Below are 24,550 nucleotides of genomic sequence, written 5' to 3' on the forward strand. Positions count from 1 at the left end.
AGCAGGAAGTAGTTTGCCAGGGCTGCCGGGTGCCTTAGAACAATAACAATTTCCTGTCTCACAACCTGAGCACTGGAAGTCTGAAATCAAGGTAACAGTGGGTTGGGTCCTCCTGAGAGCCAGGCAGGACAACCTGTCACATGCCTCTCCCCCAGCTTCTGGTGGTTTCCTGGGAGCTTTGGCTTCCTTAGCTTCTGCTGCGTTGTCCTGGTCTTGGCCTTCATCGCCACATGGCGCTTTCCCTGTGCGTGAGTCTGTGTCCAAATGCCTACTTTTTATAGGGATACCATTCATATTGGATTGGGGGCACACCCTGTGTGACCTCATCCTAACTTAACTAATTACACCTGCAACAATCCTATTTCCAAATACGGTCATATTCTGAGGTACTTCCACATATGGATACAGTTCGATACACAGCACAGGAGATGAAGTACCCCTTTCTCTTCTCTCCTAGATACTACCTTGTGTGGGCTCAGGGGGAGTTTAGCACCTTTCCGTTGGGTTTTGCCCTGAAAGAGGGCCCTCTCTCTGCTTCAGCTTCCTCAGCTGCAGCAGCAGGGGGCTGGAGTGCAGACAACTTCGTTTTTCCTTGAAATGCTGCTATGAAGCCAAAATGAAAACCAGTCAACTAAAATACCATAGAAATCTTCAAAGGCTGTTAAAAACATCCTTTGATTCCTTATATTTGCTGTACATTTTATAAGTAGTTTAAAGGACAAGAATATGTTTGGTGAATTGGCTTCAGACCAATGGCTTCTGTTGGGTGTGCGTGGACCTTCCCATCTGGTGGAGAAGGGGAACCACACTAGGGAGGGGGACAACACCTGATGTTAACTCCTTCACCTCCAGGCCGCAATCTGAGCTCACCTAAAATCCAACGCAGCTGAATCCCATGGATTAATTTTCTGCTGTACACCTCACCCCTGAAACAATAAATGTGCTCTACATGACAGATTCATTTTCTTTCTATTTACTTAACTTTGTTCTTACTGCTCATGGCCTAGTAACATTGGATTTGTTAAACCAAAAGTGCCCACCTTCTCTGGCCTCATTATAATACTTCCTGTGATGATAAACAAAGAAGGTTTCATTCTCATATTACTTCATCCTAAACCCTTGGTTTCACCCAGGCTCTCTTGGCTTAGGGAGGTCTGCATGAAGTGTGTGGCATACAGTAAGAGCTCAATAAGTGGTAGCTGGTTTTCTCTTTGTGGACAATTGCTATCTATTATTCTCTTGCTGGAACATTGGATCCTCTGTGACTGAGCACCATACAAGATGTTTAAAAGCCTCCTGTGGGCATTGTGTGTGACTGAGAATGTCTCTCTTGACTCAGGCACCCTAGCTTTTGGGTTGTGTTTTGAAAATAATGGCTAAATGTGAACATACATTTAAAAACTACAGGGTTGGGAGTACAGGTCTATATTGGCAAAGAGCCAAAGTAGCTAATAAACTGGTGAGGACTTTATTTATATTTAAGTTCTCTTTATTTATATTCTCTTATCCTTCCTGTCTCATTCCTGAGAAACTCCAGCTGGGGCTATAGTAGCTTCTGACTCAGGCAGGAATAGGAGGACCTCTGGCTTGGCAGGGCTATCAATCTGCAGCAGCAAAAAGGGAAATAAGCAATAGGCCCCAAGGGGCTGGTCAGATCCTTCAAGCATCTGTGTTTGAATGTGTTGGGGAAAAAATGACTTTTTGGAGCATCTGAGTTATATTACACAAGGAAGAACTCTAGGGGAAAGGAAAGAATATTCTAGGTCATATGAAGCTTGAGCCAATTAACTTAAATATCAAAAAGAGATGTGAAGTTCCTCCTCCTCTCTGCAACACCTCTTTGCAAATAATAGTAAGTGAATTATTAGAGGGTGGAATCATGAGATGTTGTGTAACATGCATAAAACAAGATGTCATAATTTAGTTATATCATTTATATTCCTTTATTCTCACAAGTATATTATATCATGCATACAAAATTATCAACCAAGGATGAAAATAATATGACTCTTTCTGTTATGAATGCATTCAGCTACAAGAAATGAATAACCTTATAAGCAGTTGCTTAGACAGAAAGGTGTTATGTTCCCCACCTACAGTAGATCCAGAAGTAGGCCGTCAGGGCAGGACAGGATTTCAGCCATAGTGCCTGGGACTCTATCTCCTTCTGCTCCATTGTCACTTAACACTGGTCACCTCGTGGCCTTACGGTGGCTGTTGCATTTGCAGGCATTGCCTCTACATTTGAAAGGAACAGCATGAAAGGGTGTACCCTGAATTTGAAAAGCAGAAGCTTTCCCAGAATTCTTCATCTTTCAAATAGAGTCTGGCATGTGAATATTTTTAGCTGGACACATTGCCTCTATTAATAGAGAAAAAGAAAGAATGGGAAATGTGTAAAATATTTTATAAAAGTATAGCTGTAACAACACCTAACACAAGCTAGAGAAAAGAGAAGTAACAGTGATACAAGCAAACTTCATTTACTGTATTTTAGGATGAAGTCAAAGTTTTATCTAAATTGATGTATCAACAAATAAAGACCGTTGTACATTATTCAGAACTGCAGAACTAATAGTAAGTTGTAAAAGAAAATAAATAGAAAACAGTTTGCCTCTATAGATGGGAATGATGCAGTGGGAGAGGGTGTTCTCTCATTTAACTCCACTCTCTTTGAATCTTTTTTAATACTCTTCATGTGATATAGTTTTAAGAACTATAAAGAGAAAATGTGAGCTGATATTGTACTTCAAGCAGGTGAAACAGGACAGATTTGTTAGAAACATGCACACCTCGCACATACTTATACTATATGCTCAACAAATATTTTTGAATGAAAAAATTAATTTTTATAATAAAAAATAAAATTAAATATTTACACACCCCAAAAAGGAATCATGAAAGAATAAAAAGAGTTAGAATATATTATGCTCTTCAATTGTATGAGACAATTTCATTGTTTGTCTCAAAGGTTTGTGGATTGGTTTAAATGCCCAAGGCGAGTGAATATTTTCAGCATGTACACCTCAATGTGTGTGCATTTGACCTCTCTATCTGAAAGCAGCCTTTGATAAGCCCAAGGGCACTTGAAGGATAGCAGAAGGGATCACAACCAAAGTGAAGAAAGAGTAGACATGGAAAAGAAGAGGGATCAAAACCAAACATTATCTGCTTTGTAATATTGCCAGCAGCAAAGAGATGAGTCAGAAAATGGAGAAATCTTAGCTCACTTCCTTCTTAGTTTTCCCAACTGTCAAAAGAGAATAAGAATACCGACCTTGAATTTATTTTAGGAGGATTTTTTTAAGGAAGACGTAGGAAACTATTGTGTTGTGTTGTGAATGTCAAACACCATCCATTTAGCTTTGAAAAGGAGCCAATAGTCACTGACTCCATGTTTTAAAAATAAATACCCAACATTAGTAAAGGAAAGGCATTGAATACAAAATAATGTAACTTTTAGGTCACTATTCAGGATACTAAAATATTTAACAGCTGGAAGGATAGTGGAGGGCAACAGAGAATAATTGCCAAAGCCTTAGAAGTGTGTTCTCCCTTTAATTCAGCAATTCTGTTTCTAAAAATTTATTCTAAGGAAATAATTAGACAAACTGTGAAAAAAGTGTTTATACAAAGATGTCTACTGGTGAAAATTTTGAGTACCCAAAATTTGGGATTAAAACATAAAATTCTAATCATTGAAGATTAATTAAATAAATTATGCTATAATCTCAAAATAGAATATTATATAGACACTAAAAAATTAGGCTATCCGGACGATGCTGCGGTTGTGGTTGCATCCAGCCCACCGTCTCCTGGACTTGCCATAGGAATGAGGAGGGAGATGTCTAGGCTGGCATGTGCATACAGTGAGACAATGAATTTGACCGGATCTGTACTGTTGGAACTCAACCAGGAGTTGGGAGGGGTGCAAGTTGTAGCGCTCCAAAATCTAATGACTATAGACTATCTATGGTTAAAAGAACATATGGGATGTGAACAGATCCCAGAAATGGGCTGCTTTAATTTGTCTGATGGTTCAAGTACAGTTGGACAATATCCATCATATCATAGATAAATTTTCACAAATGCCTAGGGTGCCTAAATGGTTTTCTTGGCTTCACTGGAGATGGATGGTAATTATAGATTTGCTTTGTTTATGTCACCGTATTCCTATTATGTTAATATGTGTGTGCAAATTAGTAGTTTAAAACCTATACATACTTAAAGTACTATACAAGAAGATATGTCAAAGAAATAATCAATCCTCCCATGTTTCCTTCATATGCTACATCTATAGCTTTTCTTTTTCCTTTCTAATTACAACCCTTAAATAGAATTCGTGCCTCATATTGAATTTACTGAGTATCATAATTCCTCCAGGTGGTAAAGATACCTCAAGACAAGTGCTGGGCATAGAAGCCACAGGGCATAAATCTGCAAAGAAGTAAAAAGCTAACCTTTGCAAACAATATGGCTTCTCTCTCACTTACCAACTTTACATTTCCCTGTATGGCCCCGGAAGATGACTGGTTAGCCAGAGACGGGTAAGATTCCTCAAGGGAGGAACAACCTAAGACAGGCACAGTCGCAGGGGGGCCATCAGGTGAGAATTTGGGGATCAACAGAGGTGAGGCTCAGAACCTCACCCCCCCTGCTTTGAGAGAAATCTTCTGCTTCCGTGGATGTCTTGCTGCCCTTGTCTAGCCTGGATTAATACTTAGTCCATAGGCACACACCTGATCATCTGATCATCTACATTTGCCCTCTTACAGCACTAAACTATGTTTTCTACCTTTATCTTGCATCTACCTACCACTTGAGCATTTTATTAAAAATAAAAATAATAATAATAATAGGAGAAATGTGGGATCTACATATAAATCAAGTACAAAAATCAAACGAATATTCATATTTGACCTGATTGTTTATAGGTCATAATGCATGATCAAAACCGAAAGTTTCTGTGATGAATGCCCTTGTACTGTTCACCATGTAAGAATTTATTCACTATGTAAGAATTCGTTCACCATGTAAGAACTTGTTCGTTATGCTTCAGAAGATTGGAAACTGACGAGAATTAGGCTTGAGATGGATTAATGATTGTACATTGAGCGTTGACCCCCCTATACTGAATTTTATTGTTGTTAACAACCATTTGATCAATAAATATGAGAGATGCCCTCTCAAAAAAATAAAATAAAATAAAAATAAAATAATAAAAAATAAAAGTAATAATAATAATAATAATAATAATAAGGGAGAAATGTGGGATTCACATATAAATCAAGTATAAAAATCAAACGAATATTCATATTTGACCTGATTGTCTGTAGTTCATAATGCGTGATCAAAACCGAAAGTTTCTGTGATGACTGCCCTTGTACTGTTCACCATGTAAGAACTTATTCACTATGTAAGAATTTGTTCACCATGTAAAAACTTGTTTGTTATGTTTCAGAAGATTGGAGACTGTTGAGAATTAGGTTTGGAGTGGATTAATGATTGTGCATTGAGTCCTCTATACAGAATTTTATTGTTGTTAACAACCATTTGATCAATAAATATGAGAGATGCCCTCTCAAAAAAAAAAAAAAAATCTGTATCACACCAAATGGCTGCCAATAAATTGTACTAGTTCACTAAATTGACATGTCCCATAATGTGCCATATATCTCATATTTATGTTATCTTCACTATGTGAATAAAACTTTCATTTATTTTCAAAAAAAAAAAATTAGGCTAGATCTCTTATGTGTTGATTTAGAGAATATCCCAAAGCTGACATACTGTTAAGTGACAGATACATTTTAAAACAGTATATAAACTATAATGCCATTTTTGTTAAGATAATATATAGACATATGCACAGAATAAAGTCCAGAATTTTGTAAATAGTGAAAAAAATGAAATAATAAAGTAAGCATTTCTGAGTGATAGATTTATGAATAGGTTTATTTTTCTTCTCTGTCCTTTTTTGAGTGTTTAGCACATTCAGTCACAGGTCATGGCTTTTATTAATCATTTAATAATAATAAAATGTCTTGATTTTGAAGAGTAAAACACATTGTCTCCAATCTTAGCACAACCCTAATGAGTTATTTGCCTTAGTTGTATCTTGAAAGTGCATCTACTACAGTGTCCCTAACAAGGAAATAACTGATAACATGAGAATAAGCTCTGCTTGATACCATTATGAGCCCCAGTCTAAATTCTGAGAATCATGTAATGGTATTATTTTGTACCTTAATATGATTTTAAAACATTATTACAAACTCGTAAACTTTTGTCATTAGTAAAAAAATGCCTTAGTTTGGTATTTAGGAGGCTTGAATACTTTTCTTTCCTCAGCTGCTACTAAGTGAGCAAATTTCTTCACCAGACTTCCTGGAAGTCTGGTGGGGATTTCAGAGGCTTGTGCCTACATGAATTTGAGTTTTGCACTCAAAGACTTTCTATTTTATCTGGTTTTCATATCTCTTTGAGATTATAATGGAATGAAAAGCATTTTTTCCTGCTAGTTTTTTATAGACTTAAAGCAAATATATCTATATTTGAATCCTTGTAAGTCAACGCTTATAAATTGTGTGACTTTGGACAAATTTCTTAACCTTTCTGAGGTTCAACTTCACGACTTCAAAAATGGGCTAATAAATAAAATAGGCTAATAAAATGATCTACCTCTTAAGATTTAAAGTACAATGTATTTTCTCTAAATCCCTGGCACAATTCCTGATACACAGGAAGTTCTAGACAAATGTTAGCTCTTGTTATCATTGGCTACACTGGTTACTCTCCTCTGCGCAAACACAGATTAAGACCTAGGAATAAGAGACTATACAAGACCAAGAAGAGGAAAACTGAAGTTTTCATTAGCATACTTCTGTTAAATCTCCATTATGTTAAATATAAGCAGACTTCCATTGTGATGATAAGCAGGAATGAAGGAATTGATGGAGAAAAGACCAAATGATTCTACAGTTATTTTCCTGCATACCATGAAAGGAATTCTTAATATGTAAGAATTTGAAAGTCATCTATTCTTATCACTAGTAAAAACAATTTTTTAAATTGTTTAACAGCAATCGCAACTTAGAATGCTCTAATAAAATCAGCTCATCTCATTGTAGTAAATTAGTTAAACAATAACTAAAGTGTTTATTTCAGTAAATTTTTTTTATCCTTTTCCATTCAAAAGTCTTCCTCAATTGATTGCATTTAAACAATTCCAATAGTCTCCTACAAAGATTGCCTGTGATTTTAGGTAAACACAGTGTTTTTTTTAAATGTAGCACTTGAAAGTGCTCTTGTAATTTAACTCCCAAATTCTGAATTTCAAACAGAGAGCAGGGGATTTACCAACTATGTGATGAAGAATCATGTTTTCATGTCCTTTCATTTTGGCAGGCACTCTAGTTTCAATTGAAAACATTCTCATACCATTATAGAAACCCAGAGGGCAATCATGAGTTAAGACCTGGAAAATAAAACTGAGAGGAAAGACTGGAATAACATGTGGTTGTCATTTTCAAGGCCGCAGAGGGGGGAAGTGGTTTTCCCCTGCTTTTCCACTGCTAACTAAGCAAAGGCAAGCACACGGAACCACATTAGCGCAGAGGGCAGACAGTAAGGACACAAAGGGATGGTGGTTCCCCTTTTTCATTCATGGCGGAGCAGGTTCTGGTTCACCCTGCAGTCAGAACTGCTAAGATTAGGATCTCAATGTCATTTTAGATTTGACATTAAGGTTTTTAATTTACATTTGTGGCCTGTCACAGCCACTCTGAAAAGGTATGGCCATCTCACTCACACAGGCTCTTCTTCGATACAAATGATACTTAGTTTTGGGAGGCTTTCCCAAGACCATCATTAGAAGTTTGATTAGAAATCACAGTACTGAATTTTCAGTCTTAGAAATTATTCTATCTGCCCATGCCTAGAAAGAAAGAAAGAAAGGAAGGAAGGAAAGTGTTTTTGTTTCAAAAGAGTATTTATGATACCAGGTTGTAAAAATAGTATTAACGTGTAGATACCACTGTATCATTCTTCCAGCCCTCTTTATAGTTGTAGTCACCTTTCTTCCTTTTTTTCCCTGATTTTGCCTTCTTTTTTCAGCATTAATTTTTTTATTAAGGTATCATTGATATACAGTCTTATGCTCAGGTTTCACATGAGCAACATTGTGGTTACTACATTCCCCCTATTATCAAGTCCCCACAACATACCCCATGCCTGTCACTGTCCATCAGCATAGTAAGATGCTATAAGCTCATGTAGTCACCTTTTTTGCTTCATCTCACTTCATCCATCCTAGACTTAAATTCTGCTTCATCCATGCTCAGGTCAACAGGGTGCACACTAAAATACCATGGTATTTACAAGGGGATGGCAATTCACCTTCGCCCATCTCATGGCAGACATTGCTAGCTGATTACAGTACTCTTTCCACCCAGTCCAGATGAAGCCTCAGGATCCTTCTCCCTCCAGAAGACTAATACCAAATGATTTAGGATGAAACCTCTTTGTCATTTCCAATTTAGAGCATAGTCCCCCTAATCTTGTAGCTCCTTCACCCAGTAATATTGCCTCTGCTAGTTATGTGATCCTCAGTACATTTAATCTTTCTGAGATTCACTTTCCTCACCCATGAAATGAGGATCATATAATTACTTCACATTGAGTCTGCAATAAGATAATGCATATAAAAACACTATGCAAACATATAGAATGGCTGTTATTATCTTTAAATTATTCAATGGTTTGTTTTATTCCACTTGTTTTACTTGTTCCCATCATAAGCAGCTTTCCCCTTCAGAACAGTCTGGCCTGCCTTACACACAGTGGTGTGTCACCTGGAATAGTGCCTGCACATAACTGGTTCTCCATAAACCTTAGTCCCCCACTGCCCATTCCTAATTCACCCCTAGGAATACTACTCATTCATCAACTGTTGGTGTTCACAGATGTTATAGAGCATAACATCTCAAAGAAGGATTTTAAAACAATATTTTGACTGGTTTCACTGACCGTTCACCCACAGGTCTTGCAATAGTCTTCCCCTGACATGAAGGAAGTATGTCCGTGGCAGGGACATCCCGGGTCCCCCCTCCCTTGCAGGATGACGATGGTGGTGCCCCCCGGATGGTTACAGGAGTGAGCATCGATTGAACATTTCCTGTATGCCAGCCATTGATTATTACTCTCAAACAACCATATGTGGTAACATTATTATCTTCACTTCAGCAACCGGAAGATTGGCACAGAGAGGTTAAACGACTTGTTAAGGTCACGCCAACCATTAAGTCGGTGTATTAGTCAGGGTTCTCCAGAGAAACAGTACCAAAAGGATACAGATATAAAGAGGAGCTTTATTATAGGGATTGGCTTGCACAATTACAGAGGCCACGAGGTCCTACAGTCTGCCATCTGCAAGCCAGAGAACCGGAAAGCTGGTGATATAAGTCAGTCTGTAATTGAGTCCCAAAGCCTGTGATGGACGTGGGTGGTGGCAGGGGGATGCCATGGCATGCTGAATCAATAGCTGGAGAATCAGGAGACCAGCTAATGTCCAGGGGCAGGAGAAGATGGTGGCTCAGCTGAAGCAGAGAGAGAGAGGGAACTAGCCTTTCCTCTTTCTTTTTCTTCCAAAGACAAATTTCACACATTCCACGATTCTGATTTTGCATGAAAAGAAAAAAGATAAAAAACCCCACAATAATTTCAATATACATAATCACATTAGAAGAACTTGGAAGTACAAGTTTGTGATAAAGTAAAATTAGCTCAAACCAGGCCTTGAAAACCATACTAGGATTAAGCATTTTACCCAGAGAGAGTCATTCTTGATCAGAGCAAGGGCCAGCAGCATACCTGAAAGAAGGAAAGCTACAGTAGGCTACACAGAAAATCTAAGGCAAAAACATTCACAGCTTTGTTTTCACTTTAACTGATTGTTGGTCTTTCATAGGAGATAGTTTATATCCATCATCAATCTAAGTTGAAGTGCATCGCTGTCCAGACACAACAGAGTTTTATGTATTATTGAGTAGAATTACACAAAAATGAGAAAAGACTACAAGAAAGCAGGGAGACCCTGAATTGTCATATAAGAACAAAGCTCCCACAGATATATAAACTCTGAGCTGTGGAGTCTGTGCAGTGCTGGCCCCACACGGCTGTCTCCAAGGAGGGAGCAGCACTGGGAAGGGGCCGGCTGGGACCAGCTGGATCTCGCTGGGCTGGCCTGGATGCTATTTCTCTCCATTAATGCCTGCTCTTTGGCCTGCCACTTTCAAAGGAGGGGCAAGTGGGAGATTTTACAACACTTAGAACACCTAAGTGACTTAGGATAATATTTCCAGTCAATTTTCTGGATTGATAAGATTATTCTTATCATTTGCACATAGTTTATTAGGGGATTTATTGATTAAAATGAATAACTTTTCTTCATTATTGAAATAGAATATTGGATGGTTTACCTATGAAGTATTATTTCAAAATGTAAAATATTGTTTGATCTCATTTTGACAATATCTTCTAAATTCAGTATTCGTATAACTTTGCCCAAAGGGTAATCTTCAGGCTGTTTCATGTGACTGAAAATAGTTAAATTACTTTACTATAATCTCACAATGCAGCAGGAAAGAGTATCTTGATAAATAGAGACGATTGTGACAATGAAGACTAATCGGGCAATTTCTGTTTTTAGTAAGTTGAAAATGAGCTGGGACAGGAACATGCCTTCGACCCTCGCCATCAGCCTGATCCTGAGCATGTCAATCTTCCATTTGGGATGTTCTATGTAATTTTGTAGGAGAAAGGGAACAGAAGAAAGCATGGGGATGAGATGCTGTCAGATAAGGACAAGTGCGGGAGAGGGAGAGAGGTGGGGTAGGAATTTCTGAGACACACTCCCACCAGGTCTCGCACACTGACAAGTGACGAGCACCCTGGAAGATGGTCTCTCCCCCTCCTTAGGCTTCCTGTCCTCTGACAAGCCCATCAATGATAAATTATAAATCATCAGTGTGTACTCATCCAGTGATGTCGTCAAGTCTGTGTGAAGCTTGGGGCCACATCCTCACTATCTCACTGTGCACACAGACACACACAGGAGAAAGTCATGGGGAGAGAGAGGCAGAGATTGGAGTGACCCGCCTACAAGCCCAGGGACACCAAGGACTGAAAGGAGCTCCAGAAGCTTAGGAACGGCCCCTTACAGTATTCAGAGAGAATATGGTCATGCCAACACCTTGATTTGGGATTTCTAGCCCCCAAAACTGTGAGAGAATATATTTCTGTTGTTTTAAACCATTTAGTTTGTGCTATTTCATTGTGGCAACCCTAGGAAACTAATACAGTCACCTTGGTTCTCCTGGTGCAGGGCTGCACACTGACCCACTTACTGGTGGCCGGTGGAGGCCTCCCATGAGTCATGAGCTCCTCTTACACGGCGCCAAGCTCTCCATAGTCAGTCAGTCTTCTACTGTGATCTTTCTCACCACAGGGAGAGGAGTTCCATCTTCCTGAGCTTTTGGTTGTTGTTGTTCATTAAGATTTTGGTATCATTAATGTACAATTACATGAGTAACATTATAGCTACTAAACTCCCCCCATCAAGTCCCCACCACATACCCTATTACAGTCACTGTCCATCAGTGTAGTAAGATGCTATAGAGTCACTGCTTGTCTTCTCTGTGTCATACTGCCTTCCCTGTGCCCCCACCCCCTACATTATGTGTGCTAATCACAATGCCCCCTTTTCCCCCCCTTCTCCCTCCCTTCCCACCCATCCTCCCAGTCCCTTTCCCTTTGGTAACTGTTAGGCCACTCTTGGGTTCCGTGAGTCTGCTGCTGTTTTGATCCTTCAGTTTTTGCTTTGTTCTTTTACTCCACAGATGAGTGAAATCATTTGCTACTGTTTTTCTCCGCCTGGCTTATTTCACTGAGCCTAATATCCCCCAGCTCCATCCATGTTGTTGCAAATGGTAGGCTTTGTTTTCTTTTTATGGCTGAGTAGTATTCCATTGTGTATATGTACCACATCTTCTTTATCCATTCATCTACTGATGGACACTAAGGTTGCTTCCATATCTTGGTTATTGCAAATAGAGCTGCAGTAAAAACAGGGGTGTATATGTTTTTTTGAATCTGAGAAATTATATTCTTTGGGTAAATTCCTAGGAGTGGAATTCCTGGGTCAAATGGTATTTCTATTTTGAATTTTTTGAGGAATCTCCATACTGCTTTCCACAATGGTTGAACTAATTTACATTCCCACCAACAGTGTAGGAGAGTTCCCCTTTCTCCACATCCTTGTCAACACTTGTTGTTGTTTGTCTTTTGGATGGTGGCCATCCTAACTGGTGTGAGGTGATATTTAATTGTGGTTTTATTTGCATTTCTCTGATGATTAGCGATGTGGAGCACCTTTTCATGTGCCTGTTGGCCATCTGAATTTCTTCTTTGGAGGAGTGTCTGTTCAGATCCTCTGCTCATTTTTTAATTGGCTTATTTGCTTTTTGTTTGTTGAGGTGCGTGAGCTCTTTATATATTTTGGATGTGAACCTCTTACCAGATATGTCATTTATGAATATTTTCTCCCATACTGTAGGATGCTTTTTGTTCTACTGATGGTGTCCTTTGCTGTACAGAAGCATTTTAGTTTGATGTGGTCCCATGTGTTCATTTTTGCTTTTGTTTCCCTTGCTTGGTGAGATATGTTCATGAAGAAGTTGCTCATGTTTATGTCCATATTTTTGCCTATGTTTTTTTCTAAGAGTTTTATGGTTTCATGACTTACATTCAGGTCTTTGATCCATTTTGAGTTTACTTTTGTGTATGGGGTTAGACGATGATCCAGTTTCATTCTTTTACATGTAGCTGTCCAGTTTTGCCAACACCAGTTATTGAAGAGGCTGTCATTTCCCCACTGTATATCCCTAGCTCCTTTATCATATATTAGTTGACCATATATGGTAGGGTTAATATCTGGGCTCTCTATTCTATTCCACTGGTCTGTGGGTCTGTTCTTGTGCCAGTACCAAATTGTCTTGATTATTGTGGTTTTGTAGTAGAGTTTGAAGTTGGGAAGTGAGATCCCCCTGCTTTATTTTTCCTCCTCAGGATTGCTTTGGCTATTCGGCATCTTTCGTGGTTCCATATGAATTTTAGAACTATTTGTTCCAGTTAGTTGAAGAATGCTGTTGGTGTTTTGATAGGGATTACATTGAATCTGTAGATTGCATTAGGCAGGATGGCCATTTTGACAATATTAATTATTCCTACCCAAGAGCATGGGATGAATTTCCATTTATTAGCATCCTCTTTAATTTCTCTTAAGAGTGTCTTGTAGTTTTCAGGGTATAGGTTTTTCACTTCCTTGGTTAGATTTATTCCTAGTATTTTATTCTTTTTGATGCAATTGTGAATGGAATTGTTTTCCTGATTTCTATTTTTGCTAGTTCATCTTTAGTGTATAGGAATGCAACAGATTTCTGTGTATTAATTTTGTATCCTGCAACTTTCCTGAATTTACATATTAGTTCTAGTAGTTTTGGAGTAGATTCTTTAGGGTTTGTTATGTACAATATCATGTCATCTCAAACAGTGACAGTTTGAATTCTTTCATACCAATCTGGATGCCTTTTATTTATTTGTGTTGTCTGATTACCATGGCTAGGACCTCCGAACTTTGTTGAATAAAAGCGGGGAGAGTGGGCATCCTTGTCTTGTTCTCGATCTTAGGGGGAAAACTTTCAGCTTCTCACTGTAAAGTATAATGTTGGCTGTGGGTTTGTCATATATGACCTTTATTATATTGAGGTACTTGCCCTCTATACCCATTCTATTGAGAGTTTTTATCATGAATGGATGTTGAATTTTGTCGAATGCTCTTTTGGCATCTATGGAGATGATCATGTGGTTTTTGTCCTGACCTTGTTTTGAGTGGAGAGAATAACAGAGTTTCTCAGAAAAGCCCACTACTCAGAAATGGTACCCATGGGAGTAATCAATAGGATTTTGTGATCTCTTAGTGCCTCTACCTTTCAAATGTTTCTGTTGCTAAATTAAGAGTTAACACCTCCCCTGTGTACACATCAAAAACTGTGTGCAGCCTCAGAAACATCCCATGACACTTTTTAAAGGTTCTGAAAACTCTTGTCTTTTCTCCAGAGTTTAACAGAGAATATATACCATATATGGATTTTCAAGAATAAAAAATTAGATGACAATAAAAAACAGCGGTAATATTAAAGTAACAATTTTATCTTTTAAAGAATATTATTTCAGAAGGTATTATGAAATATTATGATTTCCAAGTCATATATACAGTGCCTTAGGATCCATACCTAAGAACTTAATTTTCACAGAAACATAAATGTATTCATAGCAACAGTTCAAAATCTATCTTTGGATATTAGATAAAAAGGACTTTACAGTATTTAAAAAGCTCTGTTTTTCAGTAGCACAGAGAGCTGATTAAAATCCAAAGTGCACACACCTAAATACACTTCAGTTTCTAAGTTGCAAACCCAAGGACTGATGATCATGACAGAGGCAGAGTGAGTAGGAAAGAGCCCCTGAAAATTCACAGCAGAAAATTGGGCTCACAGTCAGCTCGAGGTCTTGGCTGCCATTTGCTATGTGACTGGACAGTCCCTAATCCCTTTGAGCCTCTGTTTCCTGAAGTCCAAAGGCACATCAATAATGTCTACCATTCCTTCTCATTAGCCAGATTAAATGAGATACTGAATATAAAAATACTTGGTAAATGTTAAATACAATGTGAACCTTAATCACCAAAAGGAAAAAAAAAAAAGCATTTCAAGTCAATTGAAGAAACTGTTTTTTCATTTTTTGCCATTTAGATTTTTAAAACTATAACAAACCCTGAGCAACTAAAACATATTTATTTAAGAAACAAGTTACTGGTTTAAGAAAGATGATCTTCATTCTACCATAACTTCTATTAGGAGGAAGTGATAGTCATTACATGAGGAAAGAGTTAACATGTCAATTCCTATTGATTAGCAGCAAAATTATTTTAGCACTAAATTGGGTCTATCATACTGCTAACAAATGATGTATTGAATTTCATCAATAATAGTGTGCCAGGCACTGTGCTGTATCTGTTTGTGCAAACACACATGAACACACACACACACACACATACCCCAAACAAAATCTAATTTGCTCTCCACCACAGCGCTGTGAAGTCAGAACCATTACTTCACACATAAGGAAACTAGAGTTTAAAGGAATAGGGTCCTTATACAAGAGGTCTCTTTGGTAATAACTGCAACTCAGCCATTTTATTCATATTACTTTTGAAAAGATGTTTAACATACTTTTAACACTACATCATTGTAGTTTCTTATTTTAAGGATTTTTTTCCCTCAGTTCATCACCCATCAATGTTATCTTCTTTTAAAAAATACTCTGATATTTGTGAGGATTGTATCCTCTACCTTCAGCAATACCCAAACACCTCTATTGTGTATATTCTCCCATACACCCACAAAGGACAAGTCCCTCCAGCATATCAGTCCCTGCAGGCCAAAGCCCCTGGGAAGCTATGCCTTTGCAGCCCTGTCTGCAGACCAGCCCCCAGCAGGTGGCAAGTCAGGTCTGCACCATGGTGGGTTCACACATATCTTGAAGTTCTAGCTCTCAAGTCACCAAAGCAAAAAACGTTAAATATCTAATATCAAAGAATTTTAACACAGTATGTTTTTGTAAGACCTAACAATTTCCTGTGAGAATATGTATGATGTTCAAGGAAATTTTGAACACATTTGTTCTCTGGGAGAGAATGAACCTTAGTTCATGAAGAGCAGAGCTGAGTATGTGAGGACCCTTCCCTCTCCTTTCCTAGCATCCTTCCTACAGTCTCGTGCGAGACAGCATCCTCTCCCCATTTCTTAAATTTAATCTCTTTTATTCTCCACAGCATTCTTCCCCTTTAAATATGCACAATCTCTCAAATGTGGAGAAAAACTTCCCTTGATATAATATCCATGATTTTCCTAGAAAAGGATTCTTTACCATCCCCAAGGACTCGTGGGGATTACCTGCCAACATTCTTAATGGGAGCGATTTCAAATAACATTAAACACCAATTCCTGAGTAGCTACTCCTCACCTGGCATCGGACTGGGTTTGGGGGAGGGAGCAGATGCAAAGATTCTGCTGTTTCAAAAGCTCAGAAAAGGATGGAGAGACAGACATGCATCACGATAGGCTGTGGGAAATGTAGAGCCTGAGATGAGAAAGAAGATCCAAAGAGGAAGAGATGGGACAGCGGTAGGGTACAGCAGTGGGTTACGGAGGGTCTAAAGAAGCACGAAGCGGTTGGCGAGCCGAGGAGGGAACCCAGGAAGGGCAGGTCTGAAAAGGATGCCCGCTGGGCTGTGAACGGAAGGACCGAGGTGAGGCAACATCTGGAGCGAAAAGCGCCCTCGAGGGGGGTGGGGTCTGTTCTTTAGTTGCATCTTAACATGCCTTGAGGGTGATAGATTCAGCTGCTTTAATATGACAGCTGCCACAGAAAATGTTACGGTGATAGATGGGTAACTGAACAGCTTCCAATGTAATTAAACTAAGTCGGAGGGGAAAACACATCCACCAAAACACAGGCTGGAATTTCAGATTAGTGTAAAGACTGGCCAGTGTTCTGTTTGTTTAGTAAATAACACCCTCTAGCATTCTGAAGAAAACATGTATTTTTTAAATTAAGCACTTAAAAAACAATTCTGTGTGTAAAAGCAGTTTTCAATCACTTGAGCCAGCCTGAGTTAAAATCTTATCTTTACTGCTTGTTGGCAATGTTAATTCTGGGCAATTTACCTAAATTATCTGTATTCCAGTTTCCTCATCTGTGAAATGGAGATATTACTATTAAACCCATCATAACTTTGCTGGAGGAGTGAGTGAGTCAATTCATATAAAGCGTTTAGAATAGAGACTAGCAATAGCTAACCCTTGGTATATTTAGTTATCATCATGATTATTATAATTATTAGTATCATTATTTAATCCTGTTTTGGTCACAGTTCGCATGAGCACAGGACAGTTCATTTACTTCATTTTACAGATGAAGCAAAGTGGCTGCATGTGAGTATATGATTTGCTTTGAGCCCCACACTGAATTAGAACACAGCTCCCAAACCTGCACTCATACACACCTTAGTCTCTGTTAAACATGAACAAATTTTTACATCAAGGGCACCTCAATTACCATACAGTGTGGAATTATTTTATACATAAAAGCTGAAGTAATAAAAAATACAAACTTAGGCTCAAGTTCTGTATATCACATCTGCACTGGGTCACAAAGTCCACAGAAGTTACATGAAATCTAATTGTTTTAAAGCAAAAAATAGTAACAGTAAGAGAAGTTAAAAGGAAGAAATGTTAAAATGTAGTGAAACATCCAAATTGATGTCATTCATAGTCAGCCCTATAGTCAATGCGGCCTTGAGAGAGCTATGACATGAGTATACAAGGAACAGCAAAACAGCACACCAAGGTTTTATGCAAAAATCATGCCAAAGTAGCCATTTTCATAGTTTCCCACTTTGCAGAAGAGTCACAACACTCCTGTCCATCCTTGAAATGCCAGCACTTAGCACCTGGCATGGCACAAAGTTGGACTGTGACACATGCAAGTTCGCTGAATTGGAGTTGAAAATAATCTGAACTCCCACTTTGAAGACTGACAGTAGTAGAACATCCATTACTATACAGAAAAGGAAGTAGAAAAAGTTGACAGATTCCTAATCTGTAACAGTGGAGGAACTAATTCTAAACGAGAGATAAAAACAAAAATCAGTTATATGAAGCACTGGAATGCACTGAATAATTGCATTTGGGGGAACGGATTTATTTTTCAGTAAAGTAAATACCTCACTAAAGTAAGACAGAGACAACTTAAGTTTCCAAAGGTCAATGGGAAAAAAGGGAGAATGAAGAGGGACAGAGAACAACATTCAAACGGAATACAACAGCCGCTCATTAATTCATCCCCGAATGTCAGGTCTCCCTCATTTCAAGAGCTCTTAGGGGCATCAGTGTAGACAGCATAATACAACAAGTTTTATTTACAACTCTGACTACATTCTTGGTAAGGTAAATTGTAGAATTTTATTTTAAAAGTCAGAAAAATAGATACTATCTTTTACAAGTAAAATCTTCACTTTTCCTTAGACTCCGTTGACAGAAGTTAAAGTGTCAGTCTTGTAGAAACCTAACCTATATAACTGATCTTGATTCTGGCCATGATGGAATAATTGGTATCCCAACACAAACAATCATAAACTAGGCAAGATACACAAATCCACTGTTTTCAGGCACTGGACAAAGACAGTGCATGGCTGTGGTCCTTGAGAGAAGAAGAATGAGCAGGGTCAGCTTCACATTCGCACCTACTTCCTGTCTTGGGGCCATTCCCAAAAGCTGGCCATGGAAGGAGATCCCAGAGAGCAGTAGTCTTGCAGAGCAGGGAGAACAGAGATGAGATTTTCTCCGGTGTTTTCTTCTAGAATTTTTATAGTTTTAGGTTTTACCTTTTTTACTCTATTATATGTAGTAGAAGGAAAATCAGTACTTGCAAACAAATACTGAGCAATCACATGAAACAAGTTTAATATAGCACAGTGGTATTAATTCAATATCTGGATACAGACTAAAGTTCTCATTTCAGTTCCAACATTTGCTAGCTCTGCTGATCTTGGTCAAGACATTTAACTGCTCTGACCAAATTTTTTTCTCATCTATAAAATTATGTAAGAACAGTTCCCACTTCACAGGGTTGCTCTGAGGATAAAGTGAGACAACAGAAAGCACTGTAAAACACACATAGCTAATATTCAATAATATAATCATGTGAACTGGAGGAGGAGAGTGTCCACGGGCATAGAAAACACTTAAAATGGCTCCTGCATAGTTGAATGAACCAATTACACACTTGAAAGCATTTGCCCTGGAATGGGACAGGGGATAGATTAGGGAACAATGATGCAACAGGGCAAATATCCGAGCCCAGGGTGTGGTCTTCTGAACGAGTAGTAAAGGGGAAGCCGTTTAAAGGAAGGGTGGTTAAAGTTCTAGCACAGAAATAGAAACAATGCTTTGGATCAGCTGAGAAAGAGTGGTAACAGAGGCTTAGAGTGTGTCCAGACAAAGATTACAATAGATGATTATTTATGACTAGTGCCTGAGTAAGATAAGATAATGGGGCAAATATGGTTGCAATTTTGCACAGTGCTGTGGAAAGACATCTCAGCCTAGCTTTAACTAGCTTTTCAATGCTTGTCAAATAAGATTGGCTACATAATCTCTGGGGCCCTCTGTGGATCTAGCTGCCTGTGAAATTTCCAATCTCTGCTAAGGGATTTGGAGTGGGAAGAGGGGAAGCTTGTGAACTCTAAAAATTTCTGGTGGTTGAAATAAAAAAGAAATATAGAATTGAAAGTTCTCTGAGTGTGACTGGTTCCTTATCCAGCCATGTGTGGCTACTGGAAGTAAAAGGGGTCAATGGAACACCGTCCAGGCTCTATGCTCTTAGTGCTTATCACATGAACTACTGACATTCAAAATGAAGATCCCCAAGGAATGGGAGGGAAAAAATACAGAAACAGTATGATGGACAGATCTGACTCTTTTGTAAACGTGGATAATTGAAAGTCCAGTATACATATTTCATTAATGCAGCCATTACTGCGATATTTGTTTTATTTTGGTTAAATTTTGGGACAAGTTATGGACATTTATTTTGCCAAGCACTGTACTAGGTGCTTTTATACATTTTCTTATCAAATCCTTCCAACAATTGTGTAGTTTTGGCAAAAGAAACTTAATTTAGAGACACTAAATCTCATCAAATTCTTACTGTCAGTAGGAGGTAGAGTTGTCTGGGAATCTGTGATCTAGTTGAGTAGACAGACACCGCCACTGAAATGGTTTAAGTGCCACTGGGGACAGCCATTAGGACAGCGTGGCTTCAAGAGGAAGCCCTGGGAAGGACTTGAAAGAATGAATATAACTTTGACAGGTAGATACTGGGCTGTGAGAAGGGGAGAAGTTGGAAGAGAAATTCAAAGTAGAGGAGAAACGTTTCAAAAGGCACAATGGCCAGAGGACACGTGGTGTGGTCATGGAACAGCAAGTTGCTGTAGGCGTGGGAGGATAGGGTGCTGTATGTCAGCATGTGACGGGCTTGGAGGCCAGATGAGATATAACTAGCAGGCCATAAGGAAGCAGCAAAGGGTTCTGACCAGGAGAATGGCTGGATCAGGGCTAGGTTTTAAGAGATACTTTCAATAGTCTTCAACTAATATGTGGTAGTCTGGGTAGAAGGAGAGAGTGGAGGCAGGTGGCTGGTGGAGGCTGTCTTGGTCATTGGGCCAGGACCTGAAGAGAACCTGCCCTGGGGCCCTGCCCGAGGAGGGGGAGAATTTCACATGCACGTGAAATGTTCTCTCAGAAGCTCTCCTCTGTACTTATTCCTTGGAAAACAAGGTGGAATTCCCTAACTGTTCGATCGATCTGAGCAGGTTTTTTGTTTGTGCTTTGTTCTTTGCCTGGCAAATAAAAAGGAGCACTTCTTGTGCCCTTTGTATCCGAGTTCTGTACAGTAAGGAATGGGAGTGGCATTGCTACTGACCAGTAGGGGATCTTGAATGGGTGGAATCAATGGAATTTGATTGGATAGGGAAACTTGATGATTCCCAGATTTTAAACTTGAGTGATTAGGAAAATGGTGGTTTCTCTGTGGGAAATAAGAAAATGATTTGGGAAAAAGGCAGTATGATGATTTAAAATTGGCTCAGTTGGAAGTTACAATAGGATTTTCATGCAGAAATATCCAGAAGGTGCTGAAAGGCCAGGACTGGTGTTAAAAAAAAACAGTAGAGGCTGGAGATAATATAGTTAGACGTTTTTTCTGCAAGAAGATAAAGCCATGTTTGATGGATGTCCGCACCAAGGGATGACATAGTGGCAAATGGAAAAGATGGCCCAGGGCAGAACTTTGAAGAAATAGAGCAGGAGAAGGGGCCCCATCTAGGGAGGGGTCGGGTGGGGACAGGAGGAGAGAGAAGTTAGAATGTGCAGCTGGAGAGGTAAGGGAGGAGAGGAGTAGCGGTTAAACCAGGGGCCTGTAATGGTCAGGGATGAGGTGGCCTCCCTGGCTGTGTTCGGTGATAGAGTTTCTTCCTCTAGGCAGTGTTCCCGCCCTCTCCTTGCCCGGCTCCAGCCCATCCAGGACTTTCTCTCCTTGCTTGGTTTGGGCACAGATGACATTGATGACAGTTCAGCTGCAACTGTTTCCTTGTGTATCATTGTCCCCACCCCACGCCGTTTGAACAAATCTCCTAAATTGCACGGACTGTGTGGGGTCATCTACACAGTGAGTACAGGATGGGGCTCAGAGCAGAAATTAAGGGAGAGCAGTTTCAGGAGAGGGTTGGGAAGGAAAGCCGACTGCAAGGTGTTATGAAACAGGAAGATGGTAAGAAATGAAGGAATCATCTGACTATGAGAGTGGGTGGGCAGGGAGTTATGGGAAAAAGGAGACAAAAGCACACCAGCAGAGAAGCAGAATGTTTAATTTTAGGGTAAGAGCTTTGAATATGTTTGGGAACTGTGAAAGGAGAGAATGAAGATATAAGAGGTGGAGTGTAATAAGTGACGCAGTGACTGTGAGAAGGGGACTGGTGAATGCGGGGGTGGGGGTGGGCCTCTGAGGAGGGAAAGGGTGGGTGAAGGTGCAGAGAAATGCGGGGGTGAGAGGTGGGCTCTGAGCTGAGAGGTCAGAATGGACAATGAGGAAGCAACCTATGGCCTAATGCAGACCTTGAAGTTCTAGCTCTTTTATCAGTTGTGTCAACTGTGGCAAGTGACTCAAACATTTTTTCAAAGCTTCGACTTCCTTTTACGTAATTACCTTTAGGTAAAATCGGAGTACTATCTTCCAACTCCGAAAATTGGGTGTTACTGTCCCACCTACTTGTAAATGTTTTCTTGGCTTTTTAGTTTATTTTGGGTTGTTCGCGGAGAAGTTTGAAGATGGTCTGGATCTTATGAGCAACGTAGGAGGTGGGTCATCAGAGAGCATGAGAGTGAGTGATCAGGTTTTCAGGGCATGGTAGAGAGAGATGAATGCAACGTGAATAAAAGGATTTGCAAGCATTAGAGGACCCAGTGGAGATTTTAAAAGGGCAAGAATGCAAATTCCTGGAAGAATCTGGCACCTTCACTGAGGAGGTGTTAGGGCAGGTGTGTCCACAGCTTCCCCATTGAACTGCTCTCACTGGTGTGGGTATTGAGAGAGGCGCCCACCTGGCCCACGCTTCCCGAGAGGCCTTGGGACGCGTGACCTCCGCTTTTGGAGGTCGGGGGGAGGGGTCATTGATTTCCCCGAGGCTGCCGCGTGGAAATCCCATCCCAAAGATTAGGAAGCCCTGCGAGGAGCTTCTCGAAGCCACGGGGAACGCAGGCGTGTGGGGGCGTCGCCAGGTGTGGCCAGACTTGCTTTCGTGCCGCGCGCTGTCGCCGCTGCACGGACCGGTTTTACTTGGTGCCCTTACACGGCCTTGGGCTTGCTTTTTTCTTTCTGTAAACTGCTGAGTATGGAGAGGCCCCGCCCTTCCGCACCAGGCTGAGGCCGGGCCGGTCCCGCCCCGCTCCCCCCGGCGGGTGTTCTTCCCTGGACGGAGCTGGAGGGCCTGGCGGCGGCGGCGCATGAAGCCCCGGGCGGTGCCCTCCTGGCTGCAGCCCAGGTAGGGCGCTCGGCGGGGCCCGGACGGAGGGACTGGAGGGGAGGGGAGGGGGCAGGAGCTGCCGGGGCGGGGGGCGGGGTTCCCCCAGTCCCCGTAGGCAGCTGGGCGGGCATGGCTAGCGAGGCGCGGCGTAGCCGTGCGCCCTGTGCTTCCATGAGCTCTTGACAGGTAGGTATTAGCTAATTCAATTCTCTCGGCAACCCTAGAAAGAACATTTATTTTCCTCATTTTACAGATGAGGAAATGGGAAGGAGGCCGCATGGCCATCTCTTCCTTTTGGGCGCCCTGGACCAGTCCTTCCCTCCCACCAGGAGCCCTCTTTGGTGTTGAAGGGTGATTTTTAGCTCTGCTGCAGAAACACTTATTATTACAGGTGTAGATAATAGGGCCCCGCTCCAGAGAAACTGATGCAGTGGCATAGAGGGTAGGGCCTGGAGACGAGTAAGTTTAATCAACACACCAAGTGACTCCGACGAAGGTTTAAGGGAGGAATTCCTCTTCCTCATCCCCCTTTAAGTAGGTTCGTGTCATCTGTAGGGTGGCCCATCATCAAGCTACACTGTATGAGCTTCCCAGCTTATTTGCCTCATTTCTCAGAGGTTTCACAGCTTCAACCAGTAGAAAACCTCCTCTATACTGGCAGGCCACCCCACCACTCAGGGAGCACTTCAAACAGTGCTTTTCCTAACTACCTCAAACGGTGATATCTGTCAATCATGTCTTAGTCATAGTCCTAGCAATCCAGTTGTAAACTCAGCTTGACTTCCCTTTTCTGGCCTGAACCACTGAACTGCTTTCTATGTGTGTCTGATGAAGGAAACTGTGCCCTTACATAAGCAGGCAGTGGCACGATGCCCCAGTCACCTACTGCATCCAAAAAGTCAGGCATATCCAATTACTGAGTTATCCACCATTTGGGAATGTCTCTAGTAGTCGTAAATCGGTTCTCTCGAGTTCTGCACTTACTAGGCTGAGCTTCTGGAGCACATATTGACCACATCAGTCTCTCATCCATATTTATTTTTTCAAAAATACTCAAAGCTGTCTTTGCAATGCTTACTTGTTTTTCTTGATGAACAGCAAGGTTAGAACCTTATCAGGGTGAAAGTGGATTTTGAAACAGAACTGTATTTAGCTTTAGGCAAACTCAGGATACTCACCTGAGCCAGTATGTGCTAGGGGGCCTTTCAAAATCTGATGTGCATTGGAGGGGTAACCACATAAAAGTCTCTGATACAGAATAGTTTTCTCTTGCTTGTTCAGGTTGGCAAGTAGGTTGGTTAATAGTGTATAATGCTGAAAGGATAATTAATTATAAAGGAAGTGTTTAATTGTATTTTCCTGTATTTATAGGTATAGGAAGAATGTCTACCTTTTCATCTACTACTTAATCCAATTCTGTGGCCACTCATGGATATTTACAAATATGACAGTCAGATTCCTCTCATTTGGAAAAGGTAAAACTCCAAGACAGTTTTGGATTTTTAACTTTCAGTTCTTGTTTTCACCTAGTCCTGCTTATATTAATTTTTTTAACTCCTCTGAACTTCACCTAATATCCTTCACTCTTCTAAAATGTAGTGACCATGTTTTTTCAGTAACATGATGTTTTGCTTTGCAAAAACCAAAACCTTTTTGGAGAAGTGGGGAGGTGAGTTGAGGGAGAGAAATTTGGCTTCTCCTTGAGGAGCAATTTGCCCTGAGAACAGAGACATGGCATTGGGGTGACACTTGACTCTTCCTTTTGGTTCTGCACCTAGCAAATCTGGT

At 40.3% G+C, this 24,550-nt stretch overlaps 1 protein-coding gene across 2 annotated transcripts in view; it reads left to right on the forward strand.

Moving 5' to 3' along the window:
• Nucleotides 1-22,463: 22,463 nt before the first annotated feature.
• HACD4 (3-hydroxyacyl-CoA dehydratase 4) overlaps nucleotides 22,464-24,550 on the forward strand; it is a 34,830-nt gene continuing 32,743 nt past the window's right edge. Inside the window, exons 1-2 of one of the 2 annotated variants that reach the window (XM_073228435.1) lie at nucleotides 22,464-22,780; nucleotides 24,134-24,237. In XM_073228435.1, coding sequence (XP_073084536.1) covers nucleotides 22,743-22,780; nucleotides 24,134-24,237 — 142 coding nt within the window. In that variant the 5' untranslated portion in view covers nucleotides 22,464-22,742. The remainder of the gene's footprint in view (nucleotides 22,781-24,133; nucleotides 24,238-24,550) is intronic. The other variant, XM_073228434.1, reaches the window with a different exon arrangement.

This window comes from Manis javanica, chromosome 2 (genome assembly GCF_040802235.1).
Source record: "Manis javanica isolate MJ-LG chromosome 2, MJ_LKY, whole genome shotgun sequence".
Classification (NCBI taxonomy): Eukaryota; Metazoa; Chordata; class Mammalia; order Pholidota; family Manidae; genus Manis; species Manis javanica.